At 46.4% G+C, this 14748-nt stretch overlaps 1 protein-coding gene across 1 annotated transcript in view; it reads left to right on the top strand.

Annotated features, from left to right (window-relative positions):
* The window catches only part of XRN1 (5'-3' exoribonuclease 1), an 838379-nt gene that overhangs the window by 388995 nt on the left and 434636 nt on the right, over nt 1-14748 (top strand). Inside the window, exons 27-28 of the mRNA XM_069213922.1 lie at nt 7483-7618; nt 8711-8767. Coding sequence (XP_069070023.1) covers nt 7483-7618; nt 8711-8767 — 193 coding nt within the window. The remainder of the gene's footprint in view (nt 1-7482; nt 7619-8710; nt 8768-14748) is intronic.

The following is a 14748-nucleotide window of genomic DNA, read 5'->3' on the forward strand; positions in this document are numbered from 1 at the left end:
GAGCCCAGTGCACTTTCAGTCGAAATCACTTCAGATACCAGGCAAACAGTGGGGGCTAACCATGCCAAAAATGGTGCTTTCCTAGAATGGCCATTCACTGTGTGCTTTTTAAATAAAGTGACACCATAATTGTGCATATTGTATGCTCTTCCCGTCCCTGCTCTGTGAAGCTCTATTGTGCCCCAGCTTGGAGATGTCTTTGTGCCAAAGATCCATTGCCGTCATAGCTCTTATGATATTTATTGTAATAAATATCATGAGAGCATCTTCTGGATTGTATGGTCAATGTAACACAGTGCCCCAGTGTAGACACGGAGTGCTGCAGTAGCGGGTCCACCCACTGCCTTCGGGTAGAGTGAATTAGGACTGAGAAGCCTGGAGCATGCATGTCAGGCTGGTCGAGTTAAGACTGTAATACGTATTTTAATAAAACAACACTGCAGCTCTCCATGACATGCCCCTTCTTTTTGTGAATGCAACAGTACAAGTAGCCAGCTTTGTCTCGATATGAAGCCTTGCAAAACGTGTGTTTTTATTTTCACTAAATATTAAAATTCACAATTAAGACTTCTAAATTGTGTGTTGCAGAGCAAAGCAGTGGGTCAGCACTCTTCCTCCCTCAAGGAAGAGCCACCTCTCCTCAGCTCTCATTCCTTATTCCATATCCCTTGCTTTTCATTCATAATTCTTTGTTCCCTCCTCCTCATACCTCGCATCTTGTACTATACCTCTTCTCCGTCTTTTATCATTCCTGATCACTCAAACTTAATTCGTAAGTTTTCTTCTTCCATCCCTCACTATCAGTCATTACCCATTTTCAGTCCTCATCCTTGCTTCTCAATCATCCCTTACTTCTCAGTCATCCTCATTTTTCATTCCCACCACTCATTCCTTACTCCTTATCCCTTGCCCTTACACCTTAACCCGCCTTCCTCACAGCTCATCCCTCACTCATCAGTTGTCACTCATTATCCCTAACTCCTCTTCACTCACTCTTCTTGCCATGTTCTTCACACTTCTTCCCTCACCTTACACTTCTCATCCCTTCCTCTTAAGTGTTACACAATAGTGTTACACAATAGTGAAGAGCAAAGTGAGCAGATGTTAATGTCCTAAAAGAGACACTAAACTGCCCATTTTAGGAGTACAAAATAGTGGGTTGACCTGCTGGCCCGAATAATACAGTGACTAATTTGTATGCAGCTGTAGGAAAGTACCCTCTTTTTTAGCATGGTTATCCCCACTTTTTGCCTGTCATCAGCATGCTTGGACTGTTTTCACTGGGATCCTGCTTACCAGGACCCCAGTGACTGTGCTCTCTCCCTCTAAATTTGGTTGCCTAGGACTTTGCACATCCCACGATTCGCATACTGGTGCCCCCATATAAGTCCTTAGTATATAGTACTTAGATACCCAGGGCATTAGGGTACCAGGGGTTTCCCATGGGCTTCAGCATGTATTGTCCCACCCATGGGAGCCCATGCAAAATGTGTCTGCAGGCCTGCCATTGCAGCCTGCGTGAAAAAGTGCATGCACCCTTTCACCACAGGTCACTGCACCAGGTCACTAAGTCACCCCTGTGGTAGGCCCTCCTAGCCGAGAGGGCAGGGTGCAGGTCCCTGTGTGTGAGAGTACCTCTGCATGAGCAGAGGTGCCTCTGTGAACTCCAGTTCCATTGCACTGGACTTGTAAGTGCAGGTAAGTCATCAGCCTTTATCCATAATGGTAACTCCGAACCTGGGCATGTTTGGTATCAAGCATGTCGGAATCATACCCCAGTATGCCATCATTGGTTGTATGATCCCATGCACTTTGGGGGCTCCTTAGAGGACCCCCATTATTGCTCCTACCTGTCTTCTGGAGGCTTCTGGGCATCTTGTGCTGCTGCCACCCCACAGACACGTTTCTGCCCTCCTGCTGCTTGACCAGCTCAGGCAGGGAAAGGCAGAACAAAGGATTTCCTGTGGGAGAGGCAGGCAACACCCTCTCCCTTGCAAATAGGTGTGACATGGCTTGGGTGGGGTAGCCTCCCCAAGACACCACTATGCTTTGAAGGGCACATTTGGTGCCCTCCTAACTGGTTTCCACCAGTCCAGGGACCCCGGTCCTTGCTCTGATGCGAAACTGGACATAGAAACCCAGTGGTGGTTCCCAGAGCTCCTCCAGGTGGCCAGCTGATTCTGCCATCTTGAAACCATCTTGATGCCCCGGGGAGCATCTGAGTGGCCAGGTCGTGTAGGTGACACCAGAGCTCCCTCCCGATAGGTGGTTACCTTGCCAGGAGACCCTTCCTGACCTAATTAAGGTCTCCCTCTTGAGTGGATCCTCAGATTTGACGTGCAAGATTCCACCAGGGTTCCTCTGCAACGTTTACGTTACCCTCTGGCTACTGGAACCTCAACTGGAGTCCACAGGAACCAACTATCTGCAACAACTCCGCTTTGCAACATTGTTTCTCTGGCTCATTCCAGCAACTGTAACATTTCTCCGGCTGTGCATCCTCTAATGTCAACAAGCCTCTAGTCTGCACCAAAAAGTAAGAAGGAATTTCCCTTGGAGTGAAGGAGTCACTCCCCTGCATCTGCAGGCACCAACTGCAGCGGCGGCCAGATGCGTGGATCTGCTCTCATCCGGAACTGCATGTAGGTCTGGAGTGGTCCCTTTGGTCCTTTCTGCCAGTTATCCAACTTGGGAGATGGTAGGCCCTTGCCTTTCTTTTCAGGACAGAACCCTTGTGCAGCTACCAAAGCTTGTTTGCTCCTACTCCAAGGGATCTTCAGGCTTCGTGTAGCCCCAGCCCCCAGCACTTCTTCCTGCCAAGCACAGTCCTCTCTCTGCTGCTCCTGCTTCAGGTGTGCTGAGTGGGCCTCAGTGCGACTTGCTGTGCCTGCTGCCAGTGGGTTGCCTGTGGGGACTGCCTCCTCTTCTGGTGACTCTCCTAACTGCCAAGGGTCACCCTGGAATCCCCCCTGGGGTCGAGTTCCCCGGGCCTTGCTGGTCCTCTTCAGCCTCACAACTCGTCTTCTTTTGAATTTGCCAAGGCTTGTTGGTAGTTCTCCAGCACCACTGGCCAACTGCAACCTGACATACGATTTGGGACACCATCTGCATCACTTCAGGAACTCTTCTCTAACTCCTGTGCTGCACAGCTGGTCGTCTTCATCCCCTGTCGACCTGGTTCTGCATCCACAGAAGGGAGGGTAGTCGCTCCTGCCACGACCGGACACTCCACCATGGACTGGACTTGGTGCCCTTCCTTTGCAGGTCCTCTTCTGCACAAATCCACCTTTGGGTTCTCCAGTCTTGTTGGGGTCTTGCACAATCCTTTTTCTAAGTCCTCCTGTTGGTTTTGGGACAAACCAGGTACTTACCTCTGCTCTCCTGGTCGCTGGGGGTTCCTCTGGTACTCCCCTCTTCGGGTTCCTAGTTCTTCCAGCCCCCCTCTAACGATTCAGCATCCTTGGGTGGGGAACTGTATCCCGCAATCCACTTTCCTAGTATATGGTTTGGCCCTCCCCTAGGGCCCTCACTACTTTCTATTACTTTTACCAATGCTTGTTTCTTTTATGCTCTTCACTGATTGCTAATGTGTATATACTAGGGGGTTTACTTACCTCCAGTTGGTGGACTGCCTATTAGTATTCTAGTATTTGTGTTACCATAATAAAGTACCTTTATCTTTGTAACACTGTGTGGTTCTTCAATGTGTGATGGTGCTGTGACTACAGTGGTCCTGCATAAGGTTTGCATGTCTCCTAGACAAGTCTTGGCTGCTCATCCACAGCTGCATCTAGAGAGCCCTGGCTTCCTAGACACTGCCTGCCCTTCACTAATAGGGGATACCTAGACCTGGTATAGGGTGATAACCCCATTGGTGTCCACCACTCACCAGGCCAGCTTCATACAGCAGCAATAAAACAACTTGCTGATTATGCATTGCTCTGTTTGTTTTGTAAAGCTTTATTTAGATCACCAGGATCATTAAGACACCATTTAAAAATAAACATGAGTATCTTATTAGAGAACATATAAAAACATTAAATCACCATTTCATTATCCTTTACATCTAAAACAGAGAACATAATATCTCTCGTAGGGGATTTCCATGTATAGTCATAAGCACTGAATAGTCCCGCCTAGGGGTTTGTTAAGGAGATTTATATTGTTTGCAAAACATCTTCAATTATATACATTTTAGTGTATTGGCCCTTTTTTGACTTCATGATGAAGAATTGGGCAAGTGTAACCTAGTTATATAGGCTGCATTGTCTGTGTCTTTCTTAAGTGTCTTTACAGGCCTTCCTGAAGAAAGGTGATAATCTCCACTTAAGAAGATATATTAAAGAACGGCTCTGGGGTTCCCCCACATGGGCGTAACTATTCAGTGCTTATGACTTATGGAAATTCCCCAACGAGAGAACAGGAGTTACAGATAAGAAACTATTCCTTCACCACTTTTAACATAGGATAAAAGCCAATCATAGCAATCGCTTTGTGGGTTTCAAGTGGAATCAGTCAGTAAGTCTAGCCTTTAGGATATCCATCTTTGACATAGATTGAATTGTTGTAAAGTGCAAACCTAGCTTATGTCATGCTACAAAGGCAGGCAGATGCACAATCAAGCACACATAAAAATAAAAGTTTGGCTCACATATAACTATTAAGAAAAACTAAAAAACCGACAAAGCAACACAAATAGGAATACATATCCTTTGTACAATAAATGGTTAATTTCCAAGTTAAACAAGCATTTGCACTGCAATGGGTCTCCCGTTTGCTTGAGTTAGAGCTATTAGCAATGTAAATTCAAAACTGGACTTTTCTTGCCACATAATTTGAAAAGTAAAAGTAAAAAAGTTGACATATGCAAGCCACTTCAAAGCAGCACGTCCAGCATGAGCGCGAGGAGGAGACACAATAGGAAAAAGAAGTTAGCTTGCAGTCAAATGTATAGGCAATGTGCAATTATCCATGTAACAGGGTTGATGGCCAAAGCGGTAACAAGACTGCCCACGGAGGATCAAAGGTAAAGCATTTACCCTATGAACGAATGATAGTGGTGGGGGTGTGGTTAGCGTGGTTAAAAGCCTGGAGATGGATTACAACACGTCAGAGAGTTTGCATACTCTACCCAAAAAAGGGGGGAGCAACACCACACCCCATGTGGTAGAAATATAGGGCCTCATTACGACCCTGGCGGCCGGTGGTAAGCTGACGGTGTTACTCCAGCTATTATGACCGTGGCGCAATAGCCACGGCCATACCGACGGCCCCTCCACTATACTGGCTGTCATAATCCCCAGGGCAGCGGTGCAAGCACCGGTGCCCTGGGGATTATGAGTCCCCGACCGCCAGCCTGGCCACAGTGGTAAACACCGCCATGGAAAGGCTGGCGGTAAGGGGGACTTGGGGTGCCCCTGGGGGCCCCTGCACTGCCCATGCACTTGGCGTGGGCAGTGCAGGGGCCCCCAGGCATAGTCCTGTCGCGCATTTGATTGCCCGAATTTCGGGCAGTGAAATGTGCGACGGGTGCTACTGCACCCGCTGCACATCAGCATTGCCGCCGGCTCTATTACGAGCCGGCAGCAATGTTGATGTGACTTTTCTACTGGGCCAGTGGACGGTAACACTGTTACCGTCCCCTGGCCCAGCGGAAAAGTCATAATAGGGAGCCAGAAATACTGCCGGCACTGGCGATATTCTGTCTCCCGCAGCCTCTGCGATCTTTTTGAAAGACTGCCGAGATTGTAATGAGGGCCATAGTGTTTAGCCATTAGCTTGGATACACTTGGTGCTCCTTATCCATTCAGACATAAGAAATTTAGCATTGGCAAGCAATGTCACTCTTTTGGTATCTGTGCTCAGAATTCTAAAAGCCTCTAAATGCTTTCTAGTTCCCAGAGTCCTACAAATGGGAGCTATCGATTTGGCTCTTTGTGAAGCATACGAGGGGCAAAAGAAAAGTACATGAGTAAGCGACTCAAGTGCTCTCACACAGATGTGGGCATAGGTCGTCTTTTATTGCTGCGTCTGACCATTTGCTGCAATACATCTTAGTCAGTAACGACCTGTACCTAAACTGCATATACAGTTTGCGTGCAAGAGACGCCACTATTTCTCAGTTGTGGACTCGTACCAGGGGCGTGGTTCATGATCCAGAAATTCTCTTGTTAAAAAGTACCTGTATATCTGGTGACCCTTTGAATTGCCGTGGTATCCAAAAAAGGCTCTCTTCAGGCCAGTTTTCGGGACTGAGTTTAGATCGTTTGGTGATGACCAAAACCTCTCTATTCCAAATCTGCCCAAAAGGTTTTTGACAAATTTTAACTATGGAATTTTGGAAGACCTCCCCGGCATCATAAGATCTCTTGCCATTAGATGAAAATTCTGCATTCAACCTTTTCTCCTATTCTCCTTTGTACCAGGTCCAGAAAAACTGGGACCAGTGGAGAACTAATTGGAAGTCCCAATCATGTTCTTAGGAACTTATGCTCAGCTGTTACCAATGTTCGAATGTTCGCACAGCCCCAGCTTGCTAACAGTACTTAACATCTCATAATGCCTTCACATTATATATCTCTAAGGCCGGCGCAACCCTCTTCGTGATGTCCTCTTTTGAATTTTAACTATATTAGCAGTTTGGTAGGTCAGTAATCCGTGTGTTTTTTGGAGTTGTACGTCCCAATTGAAATTAGGCACCTGCTCAATTGAACTATTACCAGCATCCTTTTGTACTTTCTTTGGTTTCTTTTGAGATGCGGTGCTAAAAACCACAAATTTCGTTTTTGAACTGTTGTACTCATGCCCCGCTCCCCACACAAATCTTTAGTTATTTAACAGCGTCTGTAGCCCCTCAGGTGATTTCAATAGCAGCAGCGTGTCATCCACGAATAGTAAGGTAGGCATCCAGCGTCCACCCAGTTTTGGTCAGTCACACCTACCACTATTCAAACAATCAACTTCCCCGTTAATATGCAGGGAAAACAGGGTTGGTGCTCTGCAGTCAATCCTAAAGGGGTCCCTCATCTGTCCTTGCTTCCCTGTCTAACTCTGGCACAGTATTATGCATAGCATCCTGTCCTATTTGTGGGGGATTAACATCCTAATGATTGGGTTTTTGACTGAGTTGTGATACTGAGAAATTGAAGTGCAAGGGGGTAGTATGCAGTGTTTTCAGAGTCTACAAAATATTATGTGACCACGCAAACTCCATAAACGTTCAAAACATGGATGGTCTACGGATCACGTTACTGTTTTAGTATCTTTATTCAGGTGCAAGTACACCTGTTCAGTGAAGATAGTGTGACACCCTCTAGTGGTCTTTCCGAAGTGTCAGTCCCATGATGCCATGAATGCTTTGTTGAAATTTCTGTCTTCCTGAACACTATCTTAGCAACATGGAACAAACACAAGGCTCAGTAAAAAGTCCTTAGTGGTGAAGTGTGTCTTGAAATACTTTGTTTTTGTCTCCAAATGAAACAGTGCTGAGAAGGTTCAAGAAATCTGCGCCTGGCTAAAGGGCCACCCTGTGAGCAATCTGTCACGTTCATCGTGTGATTTGCAGATTCTTGATGCTGCAATTGTTGAGAAGATTGAAGAGGAAATTGAGAAGTGCAAGGTATACATTTTCAGTGTGAGTGGGTTCATGTATGGAAATATCATGTAAATTGGTTTCCCATCTGTGTTTGCTTGACATGTATTAAACCACTTGAATTTTGATTGATGTCAACTGCATGATCAAATGGTTGCAGATCAGCAAGTGGAGTGGTTGCAAAGATGTTGACAGAAAATGCCATTTTCCTGCCCCTTCATTTGGCAGTAAGTCTATAGTGTGGAAACAAAATGTCACCACCTTCCACCTTAGAATTAAGTTTCCCAAAATCAACTTCATCAGCGAGCACCTGTTTCTTAAAGCTTTATAGCACAACCAATTATTTCCACTTTACTGTTTTTTGGTATGTATATTAATTCTTTCCCATACGAATACACAGCTGAACTAGAACCAAAATCCCTTTGAAAATAAGACACACTGCTGTTTTGTATGTGTAGTTCAGTACTTACATTTCACCAATAAAAAATAATTTTCCATGTAAGATTATTTACCTTGTGTGATCAGTTAAGTTTCAAATGAGTGTTCTCTTGAGATGCTAGTGGATGGAACAGTAACTGGATCCATTGTCTTGTTCCTACCATTCATTCTGAAGAGAAATGTGGCCCTCTATAAAGAAAGATTTGGGAGTGCTGCTCCTACCAGTCTGACTTCACATATGCCACTTTATGGTCTCATGTTGGCTTGTAACTGCACTAGAACCCATGGGCAAAATACTGGAGTTTCCTGAGCTTTATGTGAAATGTAACCCACCCTGGGATCTCTGATGCTGTATTACTTCAGGGCTGAAAGGCTATTGCATTATATGTAATTCACTGTTGCAGCCAATTTATGTTTTGTTGGTACTTGATTTACATTTTGTTTAATTAAATGGCTGTTTAAGGGTGGAGCAGTTCTTACGTCCCTGAGCTGGAAATCTCACCTAAATCCTCTTGTTCTGAGTGTTCTCAAGAGGGACCATCTCACAGTCTGCAACACTAAAGGGATGTCAGAAATATTTACTGCATATGACTTTTGAGACAGCCCTGAAAAGTAATATATTGTAATTCTAAAAAATTAACCTGTTGATTAATTAGTATGCTTTAATTTATTCCTCAACAGCAACGAAAGAGTAAACAAAAAGTGCGAGTGACTGTGAAGCCACATTTACTTTTCAGGGTAAGTTTGTCAGTGTGACCTTTTTTCAATTAACAGTCGGACACAAAGATATTGAAAAATGTGCTTGTATTTCAAAATGTGGTGCAGTACATGTTGTTTTGAGAAAACAACAAAATAAAGTGTACAAAAGTTTAATTCCTTTTGTGCATGATTCTGTGTGTTGATCTGGGAGGGAGTCCTTTTGACACCCTAGCCTTAGTATGTTTATAACATCTGTTTATTATCTGCAATGGTCCAGTAAAAGGAATAATATCTTTGACTTATGTTAAATGGTTGCTTTCAACAAAAGTGGGAATTTTATACAGTTTAATTATTACAAACCTTGTTCAACCCTTATGATCTCATTGCCTGATGTTGTTTCCTATTCTTCATGGCCACGATTCACTTTTTCCAGTAACATTGAAGAGATAGAACTTGCATCATTTTTATTTTCCCAGCTTGGCTTGTGCTTTGATTTTTCTTGCATTTTCTTTGTGGTTTCTGCAGTTTCCTGTATTCCACAAATGCTTACCTGTGTGTGGTGTCACACTCCCAACACTGCCTGGGCCCCATGTGTCATCAACCCCATCCTCATTGCAGACTCCGACACGGGACCCTTGCTCCCTAGGTCAGATCCTCACCCTTAGTCTCTTGGGTTGGATTATGGTGAGGATTGGGAGGGGTCGCTGGACCCTTTAGAATACCAGCTAGAAGATCCCATGGACTGGTGTACGGACCTGGGTGAGGCCAATGCTTTGGACACTTCCCCGGACACTTGCATGCTTTCTCGCCCCTACTGCTGCTATGGAGGATGGAGCATATATTCAGTGGCGGTGCGAAAAGCGGCCGAGGTCTTGGTCCTCGGGATGCCTTCGGTGGCATTCAGAACTAATCTCCTAACAGAGGTGCTTCAGCCTGAGACTTCCTTTTCTGAACCCCTTTTGTCCTTTAATGACACACTTACTGATGTCCTGCTGGGGACCTTGTCTACATTCAGCACAGGGGCTACTTTGAATAGTACAATCACCCACCTCCAAAGACCTGCCCCAAATGACCCAGTGTTCCTGACGCAACTCCTAAACCTCTGAGAGCTTGGTTATCCGAGCCTCCATTTTCCCGGGCGCATTCCCTTCCACACCCCCAGATAGGGAATCCAAGAGGCTGGACCACCTTGGGAAGAAGAGGTTTTCTTCCTCCAGCACCTGCTTGAAAGTCTAATTATCTTATTACGTAGTTCTTGGGTTTGAAACATATGCAAAAAGAATTGTTATTTTTCTAAATTGGTCTCTGATTTATTCATTGAGTCTGTTTCTCATTTATTGCCTCTGTAAGTACAACAAATGCTTGAGACTACCCTCTGGTAAGCCTAACTGCTCGCCCACTCTACCACAAATAAAGCATTAGTTCTATCTACTTTTGTCGCTGCAATACAAATTGGGAATCCACTGGACTCTCTGCACAGTGAACTTGATTTTAGAGCACTATATCGAGAGCCAGCTCCCTACAGTTCCTCAAACAGGAAAAACTCAAAATGCTGGCACGGGTGCTTCTTGCACTAAACAAAGAAGACTGGATGCTTTCAGTTGATTTTCAGGATGTATATTTTCACATCCCCATTCCGCAGTCGCACAGGAAGTATCTCCGCTTCATGGTGGGGACACAACATTACCATTTTGCTGTCCCTACTTCCGCACCTCGAGTCTTCATGAAGGTAATGGCAGTGGGTGCAGCACATCTCAGAAGGTGGTGATATCCCCTTACCTGGACGATTGGCTGCTTAAAGTCAGGTCTCCAGACTTGGTGCTGCATCACTTGCAGGTGACAACTCAGTTGTACGACCTGGGCTTTTCCATAAACATGCCCAAGTAAGGCAGTGGTTTCAACACAATGAAGATTGCAGAAAGTCAGTTAAAAATCTCTAGACCCACTGCAGCGGATCTTTGATGGTGGAGTGTGGGCAGCAAACTGTCTCAAGGAAAGCTGTTTTGTACTCCACCTCAAGTGGTCACAGTGATCATGGATTACTCCACTCTTGTGTGTGGCGCTTATCTGGGGAATCTGGAGATCAAGGGACTTTGGTCTCCAAAAGAGCAGTTGTTGCCCTTCAATCTGTAGGAATTACGCGTGATACGTCTGGCTGTTGATGCCCTTCTCGCTTCCATTTGCGATCAGTCAGTGCAGGGTTTGACAGACATTACTACTGCAATGTGGTACATCAACAAACAGGGACGTGTAGGGTTGTATAGTCTCTGCAGAGAGGGTTTACAACTCTGGTACTGTACTCAGGATCATCAGATTTGTATTGTAGCAAATCACTTGGCAGGAGTTCTGAAAGTACATGCGGACAGTCTCAACCTGCTTTTGTCACCCGATCACGAGTGGTGTCTCCGGAGGTAGGACTGCACATCTTCCGGCTATGGGGGGAACCCTCAGATAGCCCTGTTCACCACTCATGAGAATGCGCACTGCCCGTCATTCTGCAGCCTTTAGTATCCGTGGCAGGGAGCACTGGGGGACGCATTTCAATTGGACTGGAGCTCCCAGCCACTTTACACGTCACCCCCCCCTCCCAATACCATTGATTCCTTGGGTTCTGAGGAAGATTCACCAACACCGGGCCCAAATCATATTAATAGTCCCAGATTGGCCATGAGGGGTGTGGTACACATACCTACTTCACCTCTCACTGTGCCCTCTGCTCTTTCTCTCTCTCACAGGGAAGACTGACACTTGCAGTCACAGGGGCAGGTTCTACACCCACACCTAAGGTGCCTGCACCTTCATGCCTGGAGATTGAGCGGGCAACCAGAGTTCTTTTTCCTTCCCCCCTGACATGGTGGATGTTATTGTTCAGGCGAGACTCCATCAAAACTGTTTATCCTGGCAGATGGGCTAGGTCTGTAAAGTGGTGCGAAGAAAATAATATTGACTCCATAAAAGCCCATTTGTCTGACATTTTACGTTTTGTGATTTTTAAAGTGCAACAAGGATATGCACTGGTAACAGTTAAAGGTTATTTGTCAACCCTTTCAGCATTCCTTTGTTTGCCTGACCAACCTTCCATTTTTAAGTCCTCTGTGGTGCTAAAGTTTATGAAGGGACTTACTAATAGGTATCTGTAGGAAGTTGGCTTTGTATATACTATCTCGAAATAAGAGATAGTGTGCACAGAGTCCAATGGTTCCCCTTAGAGGTAAGATAGTGGCAAAATTAGATAATTCTAATGCTCTATTTTGTTGTAGTGTGGTCGAGCAGTAGGCTTATCAGAGGGTAGTGTTAAGCATTTGTTGTACACACACAGGCAATAAATGAGTAACACACACTCAAAGACTTTACTCCAGGCCAATAGTTTTTGTATAGAAAAATATATTTTCTTAATTTATTTTAGAACCACAAGATTCAAGATTTGAAGGAAATACATAAAATGTAAGGTACTCCACACAGGTAAGTAAGGAACTTTGAATTAGAACAGTAACATACACAGTTTTAGTTAAAATGGCAATAAGGTATTTTAAAAGTCGACACAGTGCAAAACTCAACAGTTCCTGGGGGAGGTAAGTAAGGTTAAGTTTCTGAGGTAAGTAAAGCACTTACAAGTTCAGTTTCCTGGGCATAGTCAGCTCACCGTTGGGGGTTCAAATCAACCCCAAAGTCACCGCACCAGCAACACAGGGCCGGTCAGGTACAGAGGTCTAAGGAGGGCCCAAAACACATAGGTGCCTATGGAGAACAGGGGTGCTCCGGTTCCAGTCTACCAACAGGTAAGTACCTGCGTCTTCGGAGGACAGACATGGGGGTTTTGTAGAGCACTTTTGTGGGGAGGGTCACAAGTAGGCACACAAAACGCACCCTCAGCAGCACAGGGTGGCTGGGTGCAGTGTGCTTATCAGGCGTCGGGGTTTCAATAGGAATCACTGGAGGAACCTGAGGGTCACTCTAGCGGGGCAGGCAGGGCACAGGGGGGCTTCTCGGGCCAGCCTCCGACTGGGCTAGGCAGAGGGTCGCCTGATGGTCTTCCTGCACTGGAGTTTGGTTCCTTCTGGTCCTGGGGGCTGCGGGTGCAGTGCTTGGTCCAGGCGTTGTGTTCTTTGTTCCAGGCAGTCGCGGTCAGGGGGAGCCTCTGGATCCTCTCTGCATGCGTCGCTGTGGGGGTCCAGGTGGGTCATCTCAGGTTACTCATGAGGTTGCAGTCGCCTGGAAGTCCTCCCTGCAGTGGTGATTCTCTGGAGCTCGAGCCGGGGGAGTCCGGTGCAGAGTGTGAAGTCTCACTCTTCGGGTGGTAAGAGTGAAGTCTTTGAAAGTCGCAAGAAAGTTGCAAAGTTGTTGCTGTTTTTGAACAGTGCCGCTGTTCTCAGGAGTTTCTTGGTCCTTTGGGTTCAGGGCAGTCCTCTGAGGCTTCAGAGGTCACTGGTCCCTGTCGGATGCTTCGCTCTGCAGGTTCTTTGAGTCTGGAAACAGGCCGGTAGGGCTGGGGCCAAGTCAGTTGTTGTCTCCGTTGTCTCTGCAGGGCTTTCAGGTCAGCAGTCCTTCTTGTTGTAGGTTGCATGAGTCTGATTTCCTGTGTTCTGGGTCGCCCCTAAATACTAGATTTAGGGGTGTGTTTAGGTCAGGAGGGCAGTAGCCAATGGCTACTGTCCTGGAGGTTGGCTACACCCTCTTTGTGCCTCCTCCCTGAGGGAAGGTGGGGGGCACATCCCTAATCCTGTTGGGGGAATCATCCAATCTCAGGATGGAGGATTTCTAAAGTCAGGGGTCAGCTTAGGGCACCTTAGGGGCAGTCCTGACTGGTGGGTGGCTCCTCCTTGTTTTTCTAATTATCTCCTCCAGCCTTGCTGCCAAAAGTGGGGACAGTGGCCGGAGGGGCGGGCATCTCCACTAGCTGGGATGCCCTGGGGTGCTGTAACAAAAGGCATGAGCCTTTGAGGCTCACCGCCAGGTGTTAGTTCCTGCAGGGGGAGGAGAAAAGCACCTCCACCCAGTACAGGCTTTGTTCCTGGCCACAGAGTGACAAAGGCACTCTCCCCATGTGGCCAGAAACTCGTCTTTTTGAGGCAGGCTGGCAGAAATTGGTCAGCCTAGCACTAGGGGTCGGACTGGTATTCAGTGGGCATCTCTAAGATGCCCTCTGGGTGCCTTTTACAATAAATTCCACACTGGCATCAGTGTGCATTTATTGTGCTGGGAAGTTTGATACCAAACTTCACAGATTTCAGGGTAGCCATTATGGAACTGTGGAGTTCGTGTTTGACAAACTCCCAGACCATATACTCTTTATGGCTACCCTGCACTTACGATGTCTAAGGTTTTGCTTAGACACTGTAGGGGCATAGTGCTCATGCACATATGCCCTCACCTGTGGTATAGTGCACCCTGCCTTAGTGCTGTAAGGCCTGCTAGAGGGGTGACTTACCTATGCCACAGGCAGTGTGAGGTGGGCATGGCACTCTGAGGGGAGTGCCATGTCGACTTAGTCATTTTCTCCCCACCAGTACACACAAGTTGTGAGGCAGTGTGCATGTGCTGAGTGAGGGTTCTCCAGGGTGGCCTAAGACATGCTGCAGCCCTTAGAGACCTTCCCTGGCATCAGGGCCCTTGGTACCAGAGGTACCATTTACAAGGGACTTATCTGGGTGCCAGGGCTGTGCCAATTGTGGGAACAAAGGTACAGTTTGGGGAAAGAACACTGGTGCTGGGGGCTGGTTAGCAGGGCCCCAGCACACTTTCAGTCATAACTGGCATCAACAAAAGGCAAAAAGTCAGGGGGTAACCATGCCAAGGAGGCATTTCCTTACAGTATCCTCCAACTCTGTTTATAATGCCTCAATGGGATCTTAATTAAGTTCATAATTTTTTCATTGATTCTCTATTTGAACCCTTACATAGTTGTCCTTTGAGGTTACCTACTTTTGAGACAGTTTTCCTGGTGGCAATAACATCTGCTAGGCTAGCCAGCGAATTGCAGGTCCTTAGTGTAAAGCCTCCTTACAACACTTTCTATGCAA

Source organism: Pleurodeles waltl, chromosome 11 (assembly GCF_031143425.1).
Source record: "Pleurodeles waltl isolate 20211129_DDA chromosome 11, aPleWal1.hap1.20221129, whole genome shotgun sequence".
NCBI lineage: Eukaryota > Metazoa > Chordata > Amphibia > Caudata > Salamandridae > Pleurodeles > Pleurodeles waltl.